This window comes from Talpa occidentalis, unplaced genomic scaffold (assembly GCF_014898055.3).
Source record: "Talpa occidentalis isolate TD23 unplaced genomic scaffold, MPIMG_talOcc4v2.1 talOcc4.7, whole genome shotgun sequence".
Classification (NCBI taxonomy): Eukaryota; Metazoa; Chordata; class Mammalia; order Eulipotyphla; family Talpidae; genus Talpa; species Talpa occidentalis.
In genome coordinates, this window is record NW_023605083.1 from 62966738 (window position 1) to 62991427 (window position 24690).

At 40.3% G+C, this 24690-nt stretch overlaps 2 protein-coding genes and 1 long non-coding RNA gene across 4 annotated transcripts in view; 1 reads left to right on the plus strand and 2 right to left on the minus strand.

The window, feature by feature from the left end:
• PTGR1 (prostaglandin reductase 1) overlaps positions 1-1705 on the minus strand; it is a 29153-nt gene extending 27448 nt beyond the window's left edge. Inside the window, exon 1 of the mRNA XM_054689231.1 lies at positions 1687-1705. The gene's annotated coding sequence lies outside the window, so the exon portion shown is untranslated. The remainder of the gene's footprint in view (positions 1-1686) is intronic.
• Positions 1706-1887: 182 nt separating this feature from the next.
• On the plus strand, positions 1888-20525 carry DNAJC25 (DnaJ heat shock protein family (Hsp40) member C25). The gene is made up of 4 exons (XM_037491441.2): positions 1888-2220; positions 13912-14064; positions 15563-16033; positions 19138-20525. Exons 1-4 carry the CDS (start codon positions 1888-1890, stop codon positions 19258-19260), a joined length of 1080 nt encoding a protein of 359 aa, XP_037347338.1. The 3' UTR covers positions 19261-20525.
• LOC119230381 (uncharacterized) lies at positions 4295-24685 on the minus strand. Of its 2 annotated transcripts, none has more exons than XR_008549691.1 (3): positions 23911-24685; positions 15138-15254; positions 4295-4679 (listed from the first exon to the last, which is right to left on the minus strand). It is a non-coding gene; the product is annotated as an uncharacterized LOC119230381 (long non-coding RNA). The 2 variants fall into 2 exon arrangements; XR_005121746.2 differs by lacking the exon at positions 4295-4679 and adding an exon at positions 9267-10515.
• Positions 24686-24690: the final 5 nt, after the last annotated feature.

The following is a 24690-nucleotide window of genomic DNA, read 5'->3' on the forward strand; positions in this document are numbered from 1 at the left end:
AAGAAATGGAGCTGGACAGGGTACTCTGCCTGTTGATCAGTTTATTTTGAGGGGAGAAAAATGTTCCTTTTCCTATTCCAGCCTTGCTTGCAGTGTGCCTCCAGCGCCCTCTATTGGCAGAGTTTCACGTCTAGCCAGCTAGGGATGGAGAAACGTAGTTTGCTGAGGACACTTCTCCAGGGTAAGGTATGGTGAGTTTGCTGCTCAGAAGAAATAAGATAAAAGTCAAAGGCCAAGGTTCTACCTGATGGAAACTGAGTATCCTCTGGGCTAGTTTGATCTTAACTGTGAAGTTCTAAAGCAGCTATGGGACTATTACCTGGGGAGGGAAAAATCCAAGTAAAGAAATACTTAAGCTAAGTTCCTTGGCTAAGTTCCACAGAAAATAGAGAATTGGAGGGCATGGCAGGGAGGGAGAGATGAAATTTCAGGTAAAAGGACCAGTATAAGCAAAAACATAACACGTGAAAAGCTAGACTGTCACGGAATCCTGACAGCCATGTTAGTTATTTGAACATCCGATGGTAAAGTTGGGTAAGAGTAACATGACCACATTGAGTAATGTAGAAACCACTTTATTTCAAGGCAGTATGACAACTTCTTCCTTTAAGTACTTCACAAGTTCCTTATTCCTAAGCCCCTCCCTTGCACTCCCCCCCATATGCCTTTTTAAGTCAAGTTAGATGTTAAGTCCCCCTGAAATTTATCCTAACAATTGTCCCTGACTCTAATAAGTTAGGTGACTTTCTTATGTGTTCTATATTATATATTTATTTATGTAAATATATATACATACATGCATGTGTGTATAAACATGCATGTATATACAGTGCATGACATAGATGTTATATATTATTACCTTGTTTATTTCTTTAGCTTAAAATTTATTTGCTTGTTGTCATCATCCTCCACAAGAATATATTCTCCGTGAGATAGTAGATCTTATCTACCTTGCTCACCACTGTATCCCCTGTGCCTCAATCAGTACATAGCTCACAATAGAGACTCATTAAAAACTCAACAGATACAGGATTTTTTTTGAGACAAACTTCTTCATGTTGCGGTATTGTCCTATGCAATGCTTCAGACTTCATTATACTAAAAGTATTATTTATCTGAAATTCAAATTTAACTGAGCAACCTGTATTTTCCTGGCAAACCTACATTCAGGACACGATTGGGAGTAGCTGGAGACATTTGCGCTTGTCAAAACTGCGGTGCTGCTACCCCTGGCCGTTAGTGTGTAAAGGTTAGGTGTTGTAAAACATCTTACAATGCATACAACAGTCCCTGCAAGACGAAATATAATGCTGTTCCAAATGTCAACAGTGCCATTCTCAGTCAACAGGCTGAGCGACCCTGAGCTAGGCGGCCATCAACTCTAAGTTTCCCTAGAATCTCCAGGTTCATCTTCCTTTTGAAAGGCAGCAGGTGCTTACTGAGAGGAAGCGGCAGGGGCTGGGGCGCCGGGTTTAAACCCTCGCGCTCCTACCTAGAATGCTGCCACCCTGACAAGAGAGCCAGTCAACCAGTTGCAGGAGGTGAAGTCCTGAAGTCAAAAAGATGGAGTGCAAAGCGCTCTGCGCCCACTGCTTAAGCGCGTCTCAAACACAGAAACACCCCTTCGGCCCGACTAAGGAAAACGCCCTCCCACCGCCGGGCTCCGGAGGGCGTGCAGTGACCTACCCGAGCGGCGCTGCGCCGCGGCGTCCTCTCCCTTGACAACGGTCGCCAAGAAAGTGGCTGCGGCCGCCGCGCCTTGTGCGCCTGCGCGGGGGCGCCGCCGGCTGACGTGGAACTGTGGCCGCGGCGGCCGGGGCAGCCGAGGCGGCGCTCGGCAGAGTGCGGGCGGGCGGCTGGGGTGGCGGAGCGGCGGCGGAGGCCGGGATGGCGGCGCGGCGGGCTCCAAGCGGAGGAGCGGGCGCTGCCGGCCGGGGCTGGCTGGTGCTGCTGCCGCCGCTGCTGCTGGCGCTGCTGCCGGCGCGGCCGGCGGAGGCCCTGATGGAGGGGCTCTACTGCGGCACGCGGGACTGCTACGAGGTGCTGGGCGTGAGCCGCGCGGCGGGCAAGGCGGAGATCGCGCGGGCCTACCGCCAGCTGGCCCGGCGCTACCACCCCGACCGCTACCGGCCCGAGCCCGGCGACGAGGACCCCGGGCGGACGCTGCAGAGCGCCGAGGAGGCCTTCCTGCTGGTGGCCACCGCCTACGAGACTCTCAAGGTGAGGCCTGGGGGCGTGGATGGGCTGCGTGGTGGGCTGGGGAGACGCAACCCTTGGGTCCCCGGCCCGTGGAAACAAGTTCTCCGTGACCCCGGCGCCGGGCGCGGCCACCTGAACTCGAGCTTTCCCACGTGGCCCTGTGCTGGAACCCGCACGGCACATTGACAAAGATGGGGACCCCCCCCTTTGGCTTTGGAGAGGGGGACAACCAGCCCCCTCCTTTTCGTGATAATCGTTGTGATGCAAAGTTTTGAGCCTCGTATGATTCAGTGGAAACATTTCAATTACTCTGCAGTTCACACTCAGAAAGCAAAATGATCACCAGGAGCTGTAATAGAATACAGGCGAGGTCTCGGAGTACTGAATGACAGTGTGATCACGCTAATTTGACGTGATAGAGACTTGGTTTCTGGAGATGGTATTGTGACTTTTAGCTTGGGTTGAAGAATCTTGCAAAACACTAGGAACAATGGACAACCAATCAGAAGACCGGATGTTTGACTCTTGGCCCTGACACCCCTGCATGACCTTGGATAGTGACTTTGTATGTCGGAGTAGTTGTTTCTTCATGTGCAAAATTAAAGCCTTGAGACGTCTTCGGGTTATTATGAGAATTAAATAAGTGTGAAAAGACCCGTATAGGACGTATCATTAGATGGTCAATGACTTTGGGATCAAGAATCTGAGAATTTCTAGTAGGAAATATTTTGGGAAGATATCATTTTACAAAGGTTTCATTGGGTCTTATGGGGCTGGGACTGGGAGACTTAGCCCTACCTTGCATTTCTCTACTATTGCAAAAATCAAATCATATAAAAAAAATCACAAAGTATAAGTCATATTTGCTAGATGTATTACTGCTTCAAAAGCCCCATCATGCTAATGCAAACGCAGTTTTCCATGTTGCTGTATATTCTGCTTTTAATGGCTACTTTGAATGGGTATGCTATAATTTAACCATGGATTATTTCTCTGGATTAACTTTCCAGAGCTGAAAATACTGAATCAAGGAGTTACAAGTTCTTCATTCATGCTTTCCAGAGCAGTATGGATAATAGGAAGTCATAAAATGAGTATGCCTAGTTAACTAAATTCTCACTAGCAATGGTGAGATTGTTATTTTTATTGGCAATTAACTGAGGAATGGATGGGGAGACAAGAGAGTTGGGAGAGTGCTAGTCCAAAGGGCTTCATTTTCTATAATTTAGGGTAAAGGGTGATTAAAAAAAGACTTCAGAAAAATGGGAAAGAATGTGCCCAAGTCTATTTTTGCAGTGAGGAAAGAGAGTAGTCCTAAAACCAGCCAGAAGGCCTACTGGCGGTCCTTCAAAGCTTTGGTGACATAGACAGAGTACTGGACAAACACAGCTTCCAGAATCAGGGCAGCAGAAACACTGTAACTGTGCCTTCTGCTGTGTTGGAGCATGGCAGTTGTGAGCATGTTAGTAAAACAAGTACCCAGAAATAGAGACAGCAGAGAAATTCTTGCTGGAGAGGAACCCCGGGCTCTAATATTCTTGCCATTTTCTTGAAGAGACGAATTTAGAGGCTAATCTGGCAGATCGGTTTGCCTTTTGGGGTGTCTACCCCTAAAAGTAAGCATGGATCTGTCAAATACTTGATAAAATAATTTGTCCACTCAAGAACAAGGGCCTTTGGGGCAGTTAAAATCTGGTATGCTGGCAAAAGTAACTTTTACAGTTGATTTTACACAGGTTTGTCATAGCCACAGGTGCCTCCAAACAGAAAATTCGAAGTGGAATTGCACTGATGGAGGAGGGAGAACGCTTCTATAGCTCCCCCAACCCCATTCAGTATGACTGCAAAAGAATAAAAATTATCTGAGTGTAAAGGGATGTCTGGGGGTAGTTTGGGCCCTTGAAAATCAGATCTAGCTGAGCTCGATGAAACCACTCAGTTTAATTATATAGAAATGGGCATGGATTCAAGGGCATGGAACGCCTTTAGAAACTTTTTTTTTTTTTAAATTCAGTGCAAATGTCCTCTCCTTTGGATAAGAAAAGGAGTTTGACTGTGTGTGCAGAAGTTTTTAAAAACTAACAGGGTGGTCTGATTTTATTTGTCATAATGGAAAACTGTGCAGAGGTTGCCAGAGAATATCATTTCTAATGCAAAGATTTAATGAACTGGGGTTATCCAGTTTGGAGGGCCTGAGCCTTCCAAATTATACCATTGAGACTATAACCACTGTTTTGCTTGGATTGTATCCACAGGCTGGAATGAGGACTTATGAGGGATAAGAAGGCCCTGTGGACTTTGCTAAGAGCAGATCAGATAGAATAGTGGGAGATGTTGATAAGTTCCATTGACTCTGGAATAAAAAAAGGATATGCAGACATCTCTCCAGAATCCCACGTTATCATCTCTGGGAGGCAGCAGTGCAGATCTGCAGCATCATTTCATTTCTTCCTGTTCACCATTTTTGTTATGTGCTCTTTCTCCATAAAAACAAAACAAAAAAACAGTAAACCCTGTGAGAGGTGTCTTTATCTTGGCGCCAGCCAGAAAGGGAGGAAGGGTGTTGGGAAGAATATGTCCTTCACACCTAAGTTTAGTTATTGCTGGCATGTGGAGGAAAAAGTTGACTTGATATTTGCTTTGTAGAAGCACAGGTAGATTCCATCTCTGGAACCGTGTATCCAACAGAAATTGTTTCTTTCTTCAAATCTGAAAATCACTTCCTTGTAAATTTGTGGGAGTCAGGAACCTTTTGTCTCCCCCCCATAATTTATTTTTGATAACCTTTATAATTTCTGTAGTCATCTAAGAAGCTATATTGTGTCCTCATTTACCCTCACAGTGGTCTTCCTCCCAAACTTCTAACAATTGGTAAATGTCAATAATAAATACACCTCCAAAATGGGAACTGGGTCCTGTAAGATATAGAGGGTTCGTGTCTCTCAGGTTTTCTGGGCCAAATGAATGACTCTTTGAGAGAGGGATTTATTGTTTAGATGGTGGTTATTTAAAAAAAATTACGCATACTAACAATTTAAATACAGTTTGTGAAACAAGGAGATATTACCACACTTGTGTGTAGAGAGATTGTACTTGTGCGTAGAGAGACTGAGGGAACCGGGAAAAGAAGGATGGTAATAATGGAAGGCACTGGTCAGACGCTTTCAGCAGGACTTCAGACCATTATGATTTCACACAGTGCTTCGTATTTGCCTCCTAATGTAAGACAGTGAAATAGTATTTAGTATATTTGACTGCTTGGGATTCAGGGAACTCATGGACTTTGGAAGTAAACAGACTCACACTCTCTGGATCACGTGAGGTGGGACGATCTAGTCCCACCTACGTGTTTTTATGTGGATATAGCACTTATCACTCTGCACTGGAAATACCGAGGAGCCCTTCTCCCCTCTCCACTAAACCTTGTTTTTTGTATGTATATCCTTGTCAACTAGCACCGTGTCTGGCACATGAGATAAAAATGAATGTTTATTAAATGAAAACTCATACCTGAAGATAGATTCAGATAGAATGGGAATTGAAAGTGGATTTTTGGCATTTTGACTTGTTATGTGAAGCCTACTTTGCTATTGGACTCCAAATTAATGATAGTTTTAAAGAGTGGTACAGATGATGTTGATTGGATGGGCACAAATAAAATTTTCTTGCATAAGAGAAAAACTGCATTTTTGCTTTTAAAGAGAAAGTATGTTCTGAGGGCTTTAAAATGAGCATGTTACTCATTTTACATATAGATAAGAATTGGATGAAATATTTGGGATGGCGTAGAAATAAACAAATGAGAGAACAAGTGGAAAGAATACACTTAGAAAAACCATGATTGATAGACTTGGGAAAATATTAGCATTTGACAGCATTTTGCAAGATCACAAGAGAACATAAAAAAGGTCATGGAAATATTAGGAGCGTGAAGGTTAGCTGGTAAGTTGAAGGGTGATATAGAGAGGGCTTCTACTTTAGCCTTGTTTTGGCAGAGGATTAGCACAAGAACACTTCAGTTTCTTTTTATCAGTTGATTGATGTGACAGCGATTTAGCACTTTAGATTTTGGTGAAAAGGGGGATCCTAAACTCTCCGCTCTGTTATGTTACTGTTGATTGTTTTGCCTTTGTATATTCTCTTACTCAAGCCTTCCTCTTACCTGCACTGCTGTAGACCCTGGGGGAGGAGGCCATAACAAAGGAAAAGGCATAGTTCCTGCCTTAAAGCTTTTATTTTAACAAGAAGACACATACTTATTGTTTCGTTATTTACTTAAGTTATATAATGAAAATATCTTTAAATTGCAGTACTGATAGGACAGAATTATTTCTTCTTGGGGAATTAGAGAAGAATATACTCTTTGATCTCAAACTAGAACAAAAGCCAACAAATGGTGAAAGGACATTTCTGGAAGAGGGAAAAAACTTGATCAACAAAAATAGGGAGTTCTAAGTATCCAAAGCTTGCTCCAGAAATGAGTGGTAGTTTAGTGATGTATTTTAGTAGTGCATAGTTTCTCCACTTTTATTATACCCCCCAGGGATACTTCATTTTGAGGAAAACATTAATTATACTTATTAGTGTTACTATTTTTCTAGCATCAATCCAGATTTTGATCAGCTGTTCATAATAATTGGGTATTCATAAAAATAATAGAAATGATGTAAATTTCTAATACTGTTACATTCTGATGAACAGCCAAATTAAGTAACTTATAGACCAGGGATGACAAATCACTCTCATTTCACATGCCAAGTCTGATTGGACTCTGTTCCCTAGAACACTACAGAGGTTTTGAGGCTTTGTCTGGGTTTAGCAAGAAAGATGACATGTTGGATAGTGATTTCTCCATGGGCTCAGAAGAAGGGTGTGGTAGCCTATCTGCTGTATTTGCTATTTCTGCAGTGAACTCTCAAAATGTTGTTTACTTTTTATGGATTCTTTAATTTTAACTGTTATTCCCTACTTATGGCCAAGGTTGATTATATACCAGATGTGTTTAATTCTAGTGCTGTGACTACCTGACACATTGATGTCATCAACACCCAATCAGAGCTTCTATCAACACAAAAATTACTGCATTGATATAATTTTAGCCAGAAATTGAGCACTTGACATTTTAATTTAGCTTGTGCAGATTTAGTGTGTAACTTTTGGAGATATATTTACAAGCCCAAAGACCTTTATTGCACTGTTCACAGGCTTTAGGGGATCACCTACTTCTAGGTTAGAAGCTTGTCAATGGGAGAATGTTTCAGGAGACTATAGCACAGTTTCAGAGCAGATGATGAATGACCCTTTAAGTCGTGTTCAGGAATTTTAACTTTATATGTTGAATAGTTACCAGAGGTTTTCAAGTAGAGAAATAATACAATCTGCTGTTTGTTTTTCTGGAAACATCATTGAGGCTGAGTTGGGGAAGGCTAGGGAGGTATTCTAGACTACACTCATTTTATTTTCACCATCTTCTGGAATCTCATGATTCTTTGGTAATTTAAGAATCTCCTGGTTCACTTCTTATTTCCTTTTGCTCAGTTTTGCTTCTTTTAAAGTGCTGATCACATTTTTCTTCTTTTTTCCCCATTGGCTATCTTTGTGTCCTCATCCCCCTTCCATTCAGTCTGCTGTTTTCAGCCACACACTTGGCATTCTGCAGATCCACGGCAATGTGGGGAGCCGGCTCTTCATTACTTCCTACCTTCATGGCTCTTGTTTGTGGTTGACATGCATGTAGTGCTTGAAGCTGTTCGTCCTTCACTTCCTTGATATAATCTCTCCCTTTTCTCCTGTTTCCAGTCACTTCTTGTTGATTTTTATAGTCTTCTTTCCCTCTGCCCATATCTTAAACATTGAGTTTCCTTACAGTTCTGTCTTTTGTGTCCTCTTTTTTATTTTCTAAGCTCTTCCTTACTTCAGCCACTGCTTTTACGCAGATAACTCTAAAGTCTATGTTTGCTATGTTCGTATTTTCAGTTGCCTCTCTCTCCTCTATGGCACAGGCCCTCACAATTAAACATGTCAGAAGGCAATCTTGGTATCTTTACTAAAACATACATTTTAAAAGAGGACCTATCAGGACTCAACAAATACAAAATTAACATGTGTCACAGATTTTATGTAACTCACTGAGGAAGAAACCAGCAAGATACTAAAACTGGTTCAAAAGAGAAGTACCAGACATTTATAAATAAAAAAAATGCTATAAATATGGCCAGTATGGATAGGGCAATAATAAGTTGCTTTCCGCTGGACACAATTTGCCTTTCTGTGAACAAGAATTGTTTGCATTACTCCCATTTTTTACAGTTGCTCTCTCAACGAAGTTAAAATGGGTTTGTCTAAAACAAACAGAAATATACCTCTCCTGCAGGAATGGATGTGCCCTGGAGGCTCCAGGGATTGAAAGGATATCCAGTAGCTTTTTCCCCCCACTACACAATCTTCTGTAAGTTTGCCCGGCAACTCTGGACTTGCTAGCCTTGTCCTCTGTTCATTATCTCAGGGGTCTGCTTAGTAGCCATGATTAGCAACTTCGCCATCATGGTCAACATCTCCTATACCGTTTTATCACCGAGTCCTATTTATGCCACTCCTTAGTCTGTAAAATCTGTTTTCCTTTCATTTTAGTCTTTATGATGCTATCAGTTATTTTTAAAAATAGATATATAATATATATGCAGTAGTGCTATTCTCATACTTTGCAACATTTTGTATAGTGTAGGCCATAACACCCTAACTCTTTTTTTTTTTTTAAATTTTTTAAAGATTTATTTATTTATTTTTATAGATTTATTTATTTATTTATTTATTTATTTATTTATTTATTTATTTATTTATACAAGCACTGGGTATAGTCAGAAGCGTGGGAGGATGAGAGAATTCACCAGAGCCAGAGTGGGGAGCAGAGCAGGCAGATGGATCAAAGACACTGCTGAGGGGAGCAGCGGGTGGCAGGAGAGGTCTGAGCGCCATGTGGGACCCTCCTCCGGGGGCTGGGGAGCAGCTGTGGATCAAACTGGTGTGGCAGAGGCTGCGGGCAGCTTCACAGCCCAGCGCTCAACCGCTGCACCACTGGGGAGGCCCAACACCCTAACTCTTTAGAGTTGGCACATAAGATCTGCTACAGTTATAGCCATACCTGCCTTCCTGGCCACATTTATTACTTCGTTCTTTCTAAATTTCCTCAATACTCAAGCTTCACTGAAGCCATTGGAGTCATTGACGCTTATGTATCTTAACACTGGCTGTTCTTTTGCTTAGAACATATTTTACCACATTGTACTTAACTTTCAAAATCTAGCACTTGTTTCGTCTCTCCTCTAAGTCCAATTACCAATAGTGTCAGGTACATTTACTCGGTCCTTTACTCCTTAGCACCTGGAATTGTGTCATCTTGCTTGCTGGAATCTTCAGATGGGGGAGCGTTCTTGCCCAGGACCATATCTTACTTATCTTTTATCCTCCTTCGTGTTCAATACAAGGCTTATTGCTCTATATAACGATCTGCTAAATTGCAAATTGCTAATATTTGTAAAGCTTAGGTAACCAAGTAGGTGGTGATACTATAACTGAAACACAGAAGAACAGTTTTGGATTTTGAGCATGTTGAATTTGAGATATTTATCTTACTATATTCGGGAAATGTTCAGGATCTATTTGAAAATAGAGGCAGGAAAAACTGATGTGATCGTCATTAGCATATAGGTGATACTGTGAATCTTGGAATTTGTTGAGACCACATGTAGATTAGAAGAGAAGGTAGTTGCATGAGTGGTAGTGGGCAGAGTACAAGAAAAGAAATGAAACTGATAGCAGCTAATTTTCTTCCTCTTTAGTAGGGTGTAATGGCCTGGAAAAAAATTAAGGGAACAGATTTTATTTTTTAACAGGATATTTGTGTATGTGCATTTCTGTTAAAAAGAGATTAACATATTTTTAAGAATGAACAAAATTTTATGGCATTTTCATAAATTTTTGTTTCCTGGCCTTTACCATCCTAAAATGGTTTCTACTGTTCATTTAATAGAACAATTTTAATGTGAAACTGGCTGCAGTATGAACTTATTGCAATTTGTGTTTGTTGAGATCAAACAATTCATTATTTGAAGGGCAAGAACATAATATATTTTGCCTCTGGGGAGGGGGGGAAGTGACCAATTTCATAAGAGAAGGAAGGATTCAGTGCTTTCGTTGCTTGTGGGTTTCCTCTTGTTCACTTTTGATCTAGATATTGGTGGTTGTGTTCCAGTCCTCCTGCATATGCCCAAGAGGATTGGGAGTGGAGTGGACACCAGCAGAAGCACCATTTTTTTCCTGTAGAGATTAGAAACAAGGAGCTTATTGCCCTGCTTGTCAAGACTCAGGACAGAGAGGAGGAAGAAACAAGTATAAAGGTTTTGGTTTTGGAAAGAAGTTGGAATCTCCTGACCCTGGGACCTTAAGATCCACAAAATTGCTGAAAGAGTACTACCTTATTGAAAGGTAAGATATTAAACTGTTTTAAGGTTTAAGCCATTTTAGCCACATTAGTGTATTTTCATAGCTGTGAAATCAAGCCAAACTTTTTGTGACATGATAACCATCCAGCCTTCTTGGTGGGATGGAGACCTGTGTGGCTGGAGAGAGGGTTATAGCAAGGGAGAGTCTTTGCAAAATTTCACTTAATTTTGAAATGACATTTTTTGAATGCCAGGCACTGTGCTAGGCTTTGGATATACAGAGATTGAGTCATCCCTATCTGTCTTCTAGGTGTTCTCACTTAAGGGAAAGAAAAAACTGATTAAATGTGATAAGTGCTATAATAAATGGTTAATAAGCATAATGAGAGTGGTCTGTCTGAGGTAGTTACTGTTGCGTCCTAGAGGATTAACAGGTGCTCATGAAAGGGGAAGAAAGGGGTGGACATTTGATTTAGAAATTATATGTTTAAGGACATAGGTATGAAAGAGAATGCTGTCCTGGGAGAACACAACCAAATTCTAGAAACTGCTATCAGAATGTTTGCTATGGGCAAAAGAGGGGTGGTGAGATGTTGCTAACTTAGGTAAGTTTGGGCCAAGGAAATTTTAACTTACTGGCTACAGGGAAGCACCAGGGCTCCCTTAGTTCCAAGATGGCTAGAAGGGAAAAATAAATAGGTGATATTCAAATAAGAATTTACCTATAGCTGTCTAATTGGGTCCCAGACTCTGTCTTTTCTTTTTTGCTAATATTTCAGGTATTCTAGTTTTCTTACTAGATTGATTCAAATCTTTGAAGGTCACTAAAGGATTTTGACTTAGCCTCTTGGGAACTCCTGCTTCTCCAATTTGTGCCGACCTTGAACACCTAAAGTATATTATGGATACCTCAGGCTATAAACTCAGAACTGAAGTTTCTGATTGAATAAATGCTCTATCAAGGAGATCACTGACCTTCTTGTCTCTAACCAGGGCCAAAACAGGGTCATACATTTATAGTGACCCCAAGGAAGAGAAAATCATCCTAAGATGTGTCAGGCTTGACTCTGAAACTGTTTGCTGGAATCACATAGTTTGAAAACTCTTCAGAGGGCCTTGAACAGACCCCAAGGTTCTGGTTGCCATAGAGAAGTCAGACACAGGGCCAGATTGTGGAGTTGCTGGTGCTGGAGCATTTGTTGACCATTCTGTTAGAGGAACTCAGGACTTGATGAGTCACAAATCTAAGGATCAGTGAGAAAATGGTGATCCTGGGTAAAGATCTGGGCAAAATGCTTAACAAGGAATATTTGGCCTTTACTAAGACAAGAAGAAAGAAGACAGAAGAAAAGCACGGGATGTGCGACATCTACATAGCAGTTTAACAACACTCAAAGATCTTGGTGATACTGCAACCAAAAAGAGTCCAGTCAGTCAGGCTGGGCAAGGGCCTCTGTGTAGAGAGTGATACTGGAGGAGTCTGATCTCAGTGTGGCAGTTCCTTTCAAAGCTACATGTAACCTAGTTGGAGCAAGGAGAACTGTATTTAAAGAAATGCATTTCAGAAGGCATATGCCAAAATTGGGAGGCTGAGTTAAAAAGCCAAGGACTTTAGGCCTAAAGCAGAGTGTTTCTATAAAATCAGCCCTGAAAGCAAAGAATAGAGGGAGGATAGAAAAGTTCTCAAAAGTTCTTGAAGTATCCCAAGTGAAATACATCAAGAGACATTGACTTTGGTCTTCAGAGACACCTGACCTGTAAAGTGTAGGCCTCTTCAGGTAGGATGCTCTACAATGTGAAATGAGGATTTCTCTAAGGAATAATGGAGTTACAGTTGTGGTTAGTGGCACTGAACAAGAAAAACCTTTTTGACAGAAGAGAACATATAAGGACTTAATGTGAAAATAGCCTGAATTCAGCCCTCTAAAGAATTATGTAATAGATAGTTCTCCTGTTAGCACACCACCTGTAGTGCCATGGTGTAGACTTTAAATATATTTGTATGTCAATATATCAGATACTAGTTTAGCTAGTTTCAAATTCTAGTCAAAGGTAAAAATATTTTGTATATATGAACTCTCACTGAGAATGCTCTCACTCAATCCAGAATTCTTATGAGAAAATACAAAATGATTTTCATGGGTACTGGGAAGACTGTGTCATTAGCAAATTAAGGAACCAGCATGTTGAGGGTCTCAGAAGGCCTGCAACAGGCCCCAGAGCATTTGTTTACAGTAGCAAAGCACTAGGTACAAATTTTGCAATGCCGTTAGCTAAGAATCTGCAACTTTATGAATGTTGAATAATTTATCCTAGCAGAAATCCTCCTAGATTAAATTTTTTTAAATGAATTCTGTTGCATTCATTTATAGAGTAAAGAATCTTGTGGTTTTAGTCTTTAATGTTTTTTAAAAAACAGCACAAGTTGAAAAATAGCTTTCCTATGGAATAAAAAGCAAATCATAATATATTTTAATAAATCTTTGATCTGTGTAGCTTATTAAAAGGTTAGCATTTATCCCTGTTGGAAATTTACTACTATTAGTGAATTTTTATTTGCAAATAGTCACAACAGCATTTCCCAATGCTATAATTTTTTCAATTTGTATGCATCACTGAGAAAGTGCTATATGTTGTTACCTCACTTGTGAACTAGGCTGTGATAATGTATTTTAATAGTAAAGTACTACATATCTGTAACATGTTTTTATGCCATTTGATGTTTAAAACAATCTTATAAAATTTGCAGGCATTGATCTCTCTTTTACAAATTAAGAAGAGGGAGGCTCAGAGAGGCTACAGAGTTTGCCCAGGATCACAGAGCCACCGACTTTGACCACTAGCCTGACTCTGTGTCTTATGGTTTCTTTGACAGAAGAATAACTTAACTTTATAAGGACAGACTGGCTTCGTCTCCTTTTTAATTGTCTTAACATTTGCTTTCAACAGAAATGTTCTGCACAAAGCTGGAAAATGATTGTGAATATATACAACAGAGAAAAACTCTTTTTTTCTATCAACAGTTCTTGAGGGTAGGAGTCAACTTGTTCTTAAGTTACAAGAACACAGTGACATTTAAAGTTCTGAAAACACATGTATGTGTGTTTTTGTGGAATCATGGAATTTTTTTTTTTTTTTGATTTTGACAGTGTCAGTTCTTTTACTTGGATTACCCATACATTAATTCTAAAATTCTAGATCTGACTTAAATTGTAAAGTAAGGCCATTCTATGAAATGTCTTATGAAATCGGACATCTCATTATTTTACAGGATGAAGAAACACGGAAGGATTATGACTACATGCTGGATCACCCAGAAGAGTACTACAGCCATTACTACCAGTATTATAGCAGGCGCCTGGCCCCCCCAGTGGACGTCAGAGTGGTGATTCTGGTCAGCGTGTGTGCTATTTCACTGTTTCAGGTGTGTACTGATGGCAGGTGTATCTACATAAATGCACATGAGTACACGTTGCCTAGTGGTTCTGGGTGACCTAATTTTTTACATTACAAAGATATTCCTTTATTCCACCAGTTGATAACATTGGAATCTTCATCAATGTGAGCTCCAAGGAACTGATAATGAATGTCTTACACAACCACAAAAATAAACAAGCCAACTGCTCTTTTTCTGATGGCCCCCTCTATTTTTCTTACAACAGCCAGATCATATCAGTTACTTTTGTAGGGCTTTTTTTTTTTTTTTCTCAGTGATTTCCCATTAAACTTGGGAAAAACCTGACTCCTTAATATGTCCCAAACAGTCTTGGCACCTGTCTACCACTGTGCCAGTGGTACTTAGTATCATTGTAGCAACCAGAAATAGCAGTTTCTGCATGCTGCTATAGGTGCTGCTGCTTGGGAAACAGATTAAAAGAGCTATAGTAATTTTTATGTTGTTTCAAACTACCACAGAAATTTAACTTCAACCTTAAATGAGTTTTTCCTATTATTTTTAAAGTAATCACATCTATCATGACTCTTTAGAGGAAGAATATATATTGTCAGGTGACTAGGATGAAGTAATTTGCTAATTTAAAAATGCTTTTTCTAGCTTAAGTCCCAGAAATGAGATTGAATTTATATGACCAAAGAATTCCTATTGAAAACTGAGATTGTATATTTTAACTGTATCAACTTTTGTAGAAGCATTTCAAAGAGGAGAGCAGGAATAATTTTATTTTTCTGTTTTAGATAATAAAACACCCTAGACACTTTTCCCCCTATTATTAATAGATAGCTATGGTAATATTCCAAGATTTAATTGATATAACTGCTATATTTACTCAGTAAAACAACAGCTGAAATGTGTAGAGCTACTATGTGAAGAACAGACTTCTTCAGACAGGTAATAAAGCCTTTTGGAAGTGAGTTAGTGTTTTTCTGTACAAATAAGTGAAGAATAAACATACTCGCATCTTTCCATTTAGAATATGATGAGCATTACTGTGATACAGGTAAATGGTTTAGGAAGGAGAGGAGGAGGAATATAGTTACCTGAGTCTGTGTCCTGGATTTTCAAAATCAAATTTGTCAGTGGCTAGTTTGTCATTTCACTTTTCCTCCAGCATGCAGACTGCAGTCTTAAAAGGAGAGAAGTTTCTTCAGTGTGACCTGGGGAAGAGAAAAGGGGTTGGGCTGTAAAATAAACAGGTGTGGTGTGATGGTCCCTTGGTCATCCTCTGTGTTTGGGGATCGCTTCTCTCAATCATGGCTTTCGGTTCAGCTCAGGGCTTACCTGACATATTTAGCCTGACGATCCACATACATAGAAGCATTATTCAGTTATGTCCTTTACTTGCAGAGTAAAATGTTTGAGGTGCCTATATTTAAGCAGAATGGGTTTCTGGAGTAGTGAGTGGTATTTACCAAGATGAATTCTGGTAGTAAAAAGACTTATTTTTGTTTGTTAAATATTCTAGTTTTTCAGTTGGTGGAATAGCTACGATAAGGCAATCAACTACCTAGCCACAGTGCCCAAGTACCGTATCCAAGCCACGGAGATTGCCAAGCAGCAGGGATTGCTCAAAAAAGCCAAAGAGAGGGGCAGAAACAAAAAGTCCAAAGAGGAAATTCGTGATGAAGAGGAGAACATCATAAAGAACATTATAAAAAGTAAAATAGATATAAAAGGGGGCTATCAGAAACCCCAGATACGTGACCTTCTCCTATTTCAAATTCTCTTAGCCCCTTTTCACGTGTGCTCATATATAGTGTGGTATTGCCAGTGGATCTATAATTTTAACATCAAAGGCAAAGAATATGGAGAGGAAGAAAGGCTGTATATAATACGTAAGTTTATGAAGATGTCAAAGTCTCAGTTTGATAGTCTAGAAGATCATCAGAAAGAAACTTTTCTTAAACGGGAACTCTGGATAAAGGAGAATTATGAGGTAAGTAATTACTCTGCTGTGATTTTAGTGTCATGTTTCTTACCAAGTGAAAATTAGATATACAAGGGGTCACAGAAGTGAATAAAAATGTTTACTTTTATTGAAAGTATGACTATTTGGTAGTGAAACAATGGGTTTTTAACCTTTGTCTTTTTTTTTTTTTTAAAGATTTATTTATTTATTTATACAAGCACTGGGTACAGTCAGAAGCGTGGGAGGGTGAGAGAATTCACCAGAGCCAGAGCGGGGAGCAGAGCAGGCAGAAGGACCGAAGTACACTGCTGAGGGGAGCAGCGGGCGGCAGGAGAGGTCTGCGCGCCATGTGGGACTCTCCTCCGGTGGCCGGGGAGCAGCCGGGGATCGAACCGGCGCTGCAGAGGCTGCGGGCAGCTTCGCAACCCAGCGCTCAACCGCTGCGCCACCGGGGAGGTCCACCTTTGTCTTTTTAAAAGATGAACTTCAAATACTTTAAGAATCATCTAATTTGTTAAATTGCAGTGGGATATTTGTTTTGCAAGGATGTAACAGCTCTGTTTATTGCACTAACTCAAATTTGGTCTTCCCTTCATAACAACTTAGCCACAGAGATCAAAAAAGCAAACAGCAACACAAATTACGCTTACATATATATAGAGAGAAATTCTGATGGAAATTATGTTGAAATAATTTCATTTCAGCATAAGTGAGCACAGAATCTGCATAATTAACATATATGAAAAGTTACTTCTATCTTAAATTAATTTACTATAATACCCCTAAACCTTGGGTATTTTAATAAGTGCCATATTGCACAATTTACAAGAGCACTTACTTTGAGATGATCAGCTACTTAAGTTTTAAAGCAACTAGCAGTCTCATTCTAGTATTTTAAGTTCTGGCTAAAATTAATTGGTTAATGTATTAATATAAGAATAGAGCACAGTAAAATGTTCATTAAAAATTTAAGATATAGGGCCTCCCCGGTGGTGCATCGGGTTGAGCGCCACACTGTGAAGCTGTCCGCAGCCTCTGCAGTGCGGGTTCGATTCCCAGACAGCCAGGGAGATTCCCACATGGCGTGGCAGACCTCTCCTGTCTCACCCGCTGCTCCCCTCAGCAGTGTCTTCGGTCCGTCTGCCTGTTCGGCTCCCCGTTCTGTCTCTGGTGAATCTTCTCACCCTCCCGCCTCTCTGTACCCCAGTTCTTGTATAAATAAATAAAAATTTAAAAAAATTCTGATATATATTAAAATTTTAAGATATACTTATGCTTTTAGTTTTATATACTTTTTATATGTGGTATCCTAAATAGATTTTACCAAAAGTGAAATTTCAGTCTGAATTATATGTAAATAATTTAATTTGATGTGAAATGCCAGAATGCTTTGGCCAGTAGATATATTTAGCCTGTTTATAAATAACACAAAAATGAAAGGTGATATATTTAACTCCCAAACTATATGAAATTTTTCTCTTTATATAAGTTAAACAGCCTAGTCAACAAAACTTCTTTTTTTGTAAAGATTTATTTATTTGTACAAGATTTATTTATTTATTTGTACAAATAAATTTATTTATTTATTTGTACAGTCAGAAGCATGGGAGGGTGAGAATTCACCAGAGCCAGTGCAGGGAACAGAACAGGCAGACTGATGAAATACACTGCTGAGGGGAGCAGCGGGCGTGGCAGGAGAGGTCTGTCACGGCATGCGGGACCCTCGCTGGTGACCAGGGATGGAACCAGCGCGGCAGAGGCTACGGGCAGTTTCGCAGCCCAGCACTCAACTGCTGCACCACAGGGGAGGCCCCTAGTCCACAAAACTTTTTCATAGAGTACTATCCTGGGCTGAATGTTCAGATTTTACTATATGAGGTTATCTCAGTTATCCTGAAATTTGGAAGTGAAATAATTTCTTTTAAAAATTTGATGTGGGACCTCCTTGGTGGTGCAAGGGTTAAGTCTCAGCACTGTGAAGCTATTGCCAGCCATTGGGACATGAGTTCAATCCCCAGCCAGGGAGCTAACCTGCCTGGCACAGCAGACCTCTCTTGCCTCGCCCACTGCTCCCCTCAGCAGTGTATTTCAGTCAATCTGCCTGTTCTGCTCCCCACTCTGTCTCTGGTGAATCCTCTCACCCCTAGCTACCTCTGGCCCACACCCCAGTTCTTGTATACATAAATAAATAAAAATAAATCTTTAAAAAAATAAAATTTGATATGGCTGTGAAACTGGTTATGAAAATTTTTCCATTTTGCTTCAATTGATAGCCACTAAAAGTTTACAGAAATGCAGATTGTTTTTGTTCTTAATGTGTATGGTTTATTTAACCTTCTTTGGGAACTTTAATGAAAAAAATAGAAAAACCAATAATTATCCTTGAAGATAAAAGTAGATGTAAGTTCACTTTGGAGGCAGCATATAAATAAGGTCACTTTGTTCCTTGGATAGGATCAACAGATACTAAAAGTCATCAGTTCTACTTACAGAGCACCCTCTTCAAAAAAATAAAGTGGTGAGCTTTCATATTGGATGTTAGTTGTACAGAGGAAATGTTTAAACCTTTTAAACTCAGTTTATGTATGATATCAGTGAGGAAAATAATGTATTCCCAGATTGCAGAAATGAGTGGCAAAAATTACTAGTTCTTGTACAAGTTTTTCTTTTTAAAAATGTTAAAATGGGGCCTCCCTGGTGGCGCAGGGGGTTGAGCGCAGCGCTGTGAAGCTGTCCACAGCCTCTGCACTGTTGGTTCGATCCCCACTGGCCTCGGAGCAACCCACAAGGCAAGCAGACCTCTCCTGTCTCGCCTGCTGCTCCCCTCAGCAGTATATTTTGTCAGTCTGCCTATTCTGTTCCCCACTCTGTCTCTGGCGAATCCTCTTACTCTCCCGTGCATCTGGCCTGTACCCCGGTTCTTGTATAAATAAAATAAATCTTTAAAAAAAAGTTAAAATGATTAATTGCTTAGTATTTTTAGATGCATGGTCTTCAGAAGACAAATCAATACATTAACTGGAAACTTTTAACCTAAGGTTATATTTGAGAAATGCAAATAATACCCTATAGCTGATGATAAATATTTCTCTTTGGATTGTAAAGTCAATTAATGTTATTTATACCTATAGGTCTACAAACAAGAACAAGAAGAAGAACTAAAGAAAAAATTAGCAAATGACCCTAGATGGAAGAGATACAGGCGATGGATGAAGAATGAAGGGCCGGGCCGGCTGACATTTGCAGATGATTGAAGAGTGCTGAAATGCTACTATGCCAAACCTTAATTGTAATATTATTTTCATAACTAAATTATTTTAGAAATTTATGAACTGCTCTTCAGCAGTAACTAAAATTCCTGAAGTATTTGATTAAACAAAATGATGGAGAATTGTAAATGTTCCCTTAAATCTTTATACATAAAACATTTATGATTGTTCAATTTTTATAAACTATTTGTGGATTTTGTTAAAAATTTGACATGAAGATTTATTAGTTGCCATTTAAGAACTTTATATGTTTAGGGCCTCCCCTGGTGGCGCAGTGGTTGAGCGCTGGGCTGCATGGCTGCCCGCAGCCTCTGCAGCGACGATTCGTTCCCCGGCCACCGGCGAGGGTCCCACAAAAAAAAAAAAAAAAAAAGAACTTTATATGTTTAGCTAAAAGATTTGACATGAAAATTTATTGGATACCATTTGAAATTTTTGTGTTAAGTGTTTATTCTTCAAGTGTTTCCTTTTTATTTGTTATAGTGTTACATTTTTCTGCTTTCATGGCCTCTTATATTCTCACAAAGCATAAAAAAATTCAACAGCATATAATTACATTATTGTGAGTGTCTTTCCAGACACAGAATTCTTCACCAAAATGATTCAGCTATCATGTCATCTTCATTACAGTCATTCTAGGATTGAATTGTTCAAAATATCTCTCTAGGAGAGTCTTCTGCTAGAACCTCTATGTACTCTCCCCTTCGCCCCCCGCTCCAGTCATAATGTTCTTAATAAGATCAGAAACTCTCCAGGAGAGTGAATCTACCTTTGTGTCCTTGTAGGATGATCTTGATTACAGTCATTATAGGACTATAATTGTATTCTCAAATATTTCTCCAGAAGAGACCTTGTGAAAGGGTCTTCTGTACCATATTGCTCCCCACCCTTCAATTAAAAAGACAGATATAGTGTTCAGAAAAGTTGTTCATGTTATGAAGTCCTTGAGCAGTGAAAAATTCATTGTACATGGGTGCATTTACATGCATTTGAACCAGAAAGAAAAAGTGCATGACTGTGTGCTGTTCTTTTCAACAGTGAAGTATAAATGTTTTATACGTGTGGAAGTGAAAGTAATTCAGACATAATTTGACTGAAGCAGGTGTAATACTATACCAAAGTATAGTACTACACATTCATGGTAGTGAATCAATACTCTTGTTAAAGGATTTATCCTATTGCTTCATATTAATAAAGTGATTGCCATATGTCATAAGTTTGTTGGTATGACACTTTAAATCAGATTAATAAAAGATGATTGCTTTTATATTAATAATTAAGAAATTTCTGATTGACTATTTTTTACCTAGTGATAAGGAAAAATAAGAAGATGGGATATGTTAGCATTCATAAAAATTGATAAAAACATATCTTTGGAGATTATTTTGCCTATCTGTTAGATTGCCATATTTACTCCTGCCTTTCTAGAAATCTCATTGCTGGACTTTCTCCCAGCAGCCCTCTCACTTGTTTAAAGTTCAGTCAGCCTTTTGAAATCATGGTCATTACATGGGTCAAGTTAAAGGAACTCTCTCATTAACAGGTAGTTAGGACTCTTCCCTACCCTCCTCTATACTTCAGAATCCTAGCAGGAAGGAAGGATCATTAGTTGCTACAAATGTCATTCAAGTACTTTGGGAATCTCTACTATCTCTGAGCTCTGCCGTCCACCTTCCCACCAAAACCCAAAAGTCTCTCCATTTTGGAAACATCTAGAGAGCAATCCTGGGTCGAGGCTCACAATCCTACTATTTAGACAGTTTTTCTGTATGCTTCATTTTAGGGTTACCAAATAATGGTTACCCTAAATATATTTGGTGTTCAGGGGTTTACACAACCTATTTGTTCATTACTTCATGTAATTGAGGTCTAAGCTCATTTACCCTTAAGGTTACATTCATATCAGATATCCTCATAACAGGTTCTACCACTAACACCTTCCCCATTGGTCTTACCATCTCATGGATTCTCCAGGTTCTACAAAATCACAAGTTGCTGTTTCATAACTTACCTGTTAGGTAGGGACAGTGCAAACAATCTTAAAAGCTACAACTGGTATACAGGATTTTTAAAATGTTACATAAAAAAAGTTGGATTTAGGGCCTCCCCGGTGGCGCAGCGGTTGAGCGCTGGGTTGCGAAGCTGCCTGCAGCCTCTGTAGCCGGTTCGATCCCCGGCTGCTCCCCGGCCACCGGAGGAGGGTCCCACATGGTGAGCAGACCTCTCCTGCCGCCCGCTGCTCCCCTCAGCAGTGTACTTCGGTCCTTCTGCCTGCTCTGCTCCCCGCTCTGGCTCTGGTGAATTCTCTCACCCTCCCGCGCTTCTGACTGTACCCAGTGCTTGTATAAACTAAACAAACAAACAAATAATAAATAAATAAATAAATAAATAAATAAATAAATAAATAAATAAGACATGCCTCTAGAAAATTAAAAAAAAAAAAAAGTTGGATTTAGAGAATTAACTATTTTAGTACTGCATTTATAGCTAGGAAACCATAGTTCATTTCCTTTCATAGTCTTTTTTTTTTTTTTCTTTTGATACTGAAAAGGACTAACTTTTAACACCCACACCATGGAGATATTTTGCTTGAGTGGAAGCCAATTGCTATGCTAACATTCAGGACTGAATGGAAAATAACTGCTGGCCCCAGATGGAAAGTTCTGTAGAAATTAAAGAGAAAATTTAAAGCCATTAGTATAAATAGATTTAGTCACTTCAAAACATTAAATTCAACATATCTGTTGAGTTGTTAATTGTGCACTTGAGGCAGATAAATGTTGGTATTTGCACAAACATATTTGGATGAATTCTAATTAACCTTGTTTGCAAATATGATACTTTCACATTTAACTATGGACCAAGGGGCCTCTAGGGGTTAAGTCTCAGCACTATCACACTATCGCTGATGTGGCCTGAGCTTGATCCCTGCGGGGGAGCTTACCCACACAGTCCACACATGGGCAGTAGGCATCTCCTGTCTCTCCTGTTGCTCCCCTCAGTGTATTTCAGTAGATCTGCCTGTTCTGTTCCCCATTCTGTCTCTGATGAATCCTCTCACCCCTGCACCTCTGGCCTGTACCCCAATTCTAGGCAAAAACAATAACAAGAAGTCTGTCTATGAGGAAGAGCAGACAGCTTTAAACATGGCCCAAAGCTAAATCTAGAACTTAAGAAAGTTTGTTAAATTATTTAACCTCTCTGGTTTCCTCATCTGTGAAATGAGGGTTTTTTTTTTTTTTTTTTTTTTAGATAATCAGAATTTAAAATTCTGTAAGCCTGCAAACTCAAATAGGTTAGGGTCTGAGGTATATTAGATTGCCCCCAATCAAGAAAATGAGTATCAAAGTAAAACATGTGTTTATTTGTAAACTTGAACCAATTTTTTTTTGTGTGTGTGTGTGTTTTTAAAGATTTATTTATGTCTACAAGAGCTGGGGGACAGGCCAGAGATGTGGAGGGTGAGAGGATCCACCAGAGACAGTGGGGAACAGAACAGGCAGATTGACGAAAGTACACTGCTGAGGGGAGCAGTGGGTGAGCCAGGAGAGGTCTGCTGTGCCATGTGGGTAGCTCCCTGGCTTGGGATGGAACTCATGCTACAGTGGCTGCAGACAGCTTCATAGGTTGCGTCTTAACCCCTTGAGCCACCTCTTGAACCAACTTTTTAAAGGATTCAGGATATCCTTGACAATTGTATATGGAATGGATCATATATTCCTAGCCTACTGACATGGGTTTCTTACGGATTCCTCTTCCCCAGTTTCATTAGGTGATGGAGAAACTTCCAGCCATTTGGGGGGGGGGTTCCCTTTTATACCCGCAAGAAGAGTGATCTGGCTGCAATGGAATGGCTCATGCTTTGTAGCCTGATAGACCAAGGTTTGGTTTCTGATCAACTCCTAGTGGCTTGACTTTGGGAAGGTTAACCTCTGAGCCTGTTTTTCCATCTTTAATAGTAGTTACTAATTACAGTATTGTTAAGACAAACAAAACAGAGCTAAAGTGCCTGGCATATAGTAAGTGCTCCATCAACGAGTTTCTTCCCCTTTAAAGGGGCCTGGAAAGAGTCTCATGCTTTACAAATGACAGTAATACAGAGAGCCATTAAACCCGTTGTTTCTTTGTCCTTTTAATAGGCTGAATTCCTGACTCATGCAATTTGCAGCAACATGGATGGAGCTGGAAGGGATCATGCTCAGCAAAATAAGCCAGAAAGAAAAAGAAAAATACCAGATGCTCTCACTCATAGCAGGAATTTAGAAAACCTAAATAAGGGTGTCAGGAAAAAGACTAATTATAATAAAGTAAAAATCAAAATCAACAAGCAACCATAAACCAAAGACACACTACAGTGGGGGAAGGCGGGATTAGAGTCAAAATAAGGGGGGTGGGAATTGTATGGGGACAAGAACCAAAATTAAAATGCATACATTGTGCAAAAATGAAAAATGATGTAAAAATAAATAAAATAAAAATGCTCACCCCCCCCCCAAAAAAAAAAACCTGTAAAAAAAATAGGCTGAATTCCTTGCCTTATCCTGGGTACTGTGCTAGAGTGAAAAGTCACTTCCTTTGGGTTGGAATTGTGTTTGGGTGGCTCTGGCTACAGGTATTTCCCAGAGAAAGTCTTACCTTGGAGGCACGAGGGGCCGTTCTCCGCTCTGGGGAAGGATGAAGAGCACCGCATCCTAAGTGGGGACGCTGGGGCGGTACCGCAGCACCCTGTAGCGCTGGGGCGGGCCCACCCAGCGGGCCCACCCACCCCGCACCTTGCTCTTGGCCGCGGCCGCTCCACACACTCTTGCCGTCGAATATGACAGATTCAGGGCTGGGCCCATAGCCGTGAGAACCAGGACCCGGAAACCTCTAGCAAAGGTGCAGTTTTTCTCGGGTTTGCTTGGGTACCAGTGAGGCCTTCCTTCACAGTCCTTCACAGGTCTATCTGCCACTGGAGAACACGGGACCCACATTGTGAAGAAGCAGAGCCAAAAGATGGAGAATGAAATCCTCGAAGCGATTAAATCCAGCACGTTAAAGTCCCTGGGCTTTTTGGTCACACAAGCCACTCTGTTACCTTCTTGCTTGCCTCTGTGGTTTGTCAAATACAATGGAGTGCGAGAATAAGGAAATATTCATGATGCTTTCAGTGAAAAAAAAAAAAATCACAACAAAATGCATTTGCATATCATCATGATGCCAGTTTTGTAAAACAAACTTCGGTGCACATCTTTTAAAAAGAACATGCAGCGCAGCAGAAACAATGATTATAAAGAAGCGAGTGGCGACATGGGGGTGAGGTCGCTGAAGTTAATTTTCATCTGCATGTTCCCGCCTCGGGTTCCGGGGGTAGCTGCAGGTGCCACGGCGATCAGCATGGGAGCTCCGTGTGCGTGACCTCGGGCCCCGCGCTGC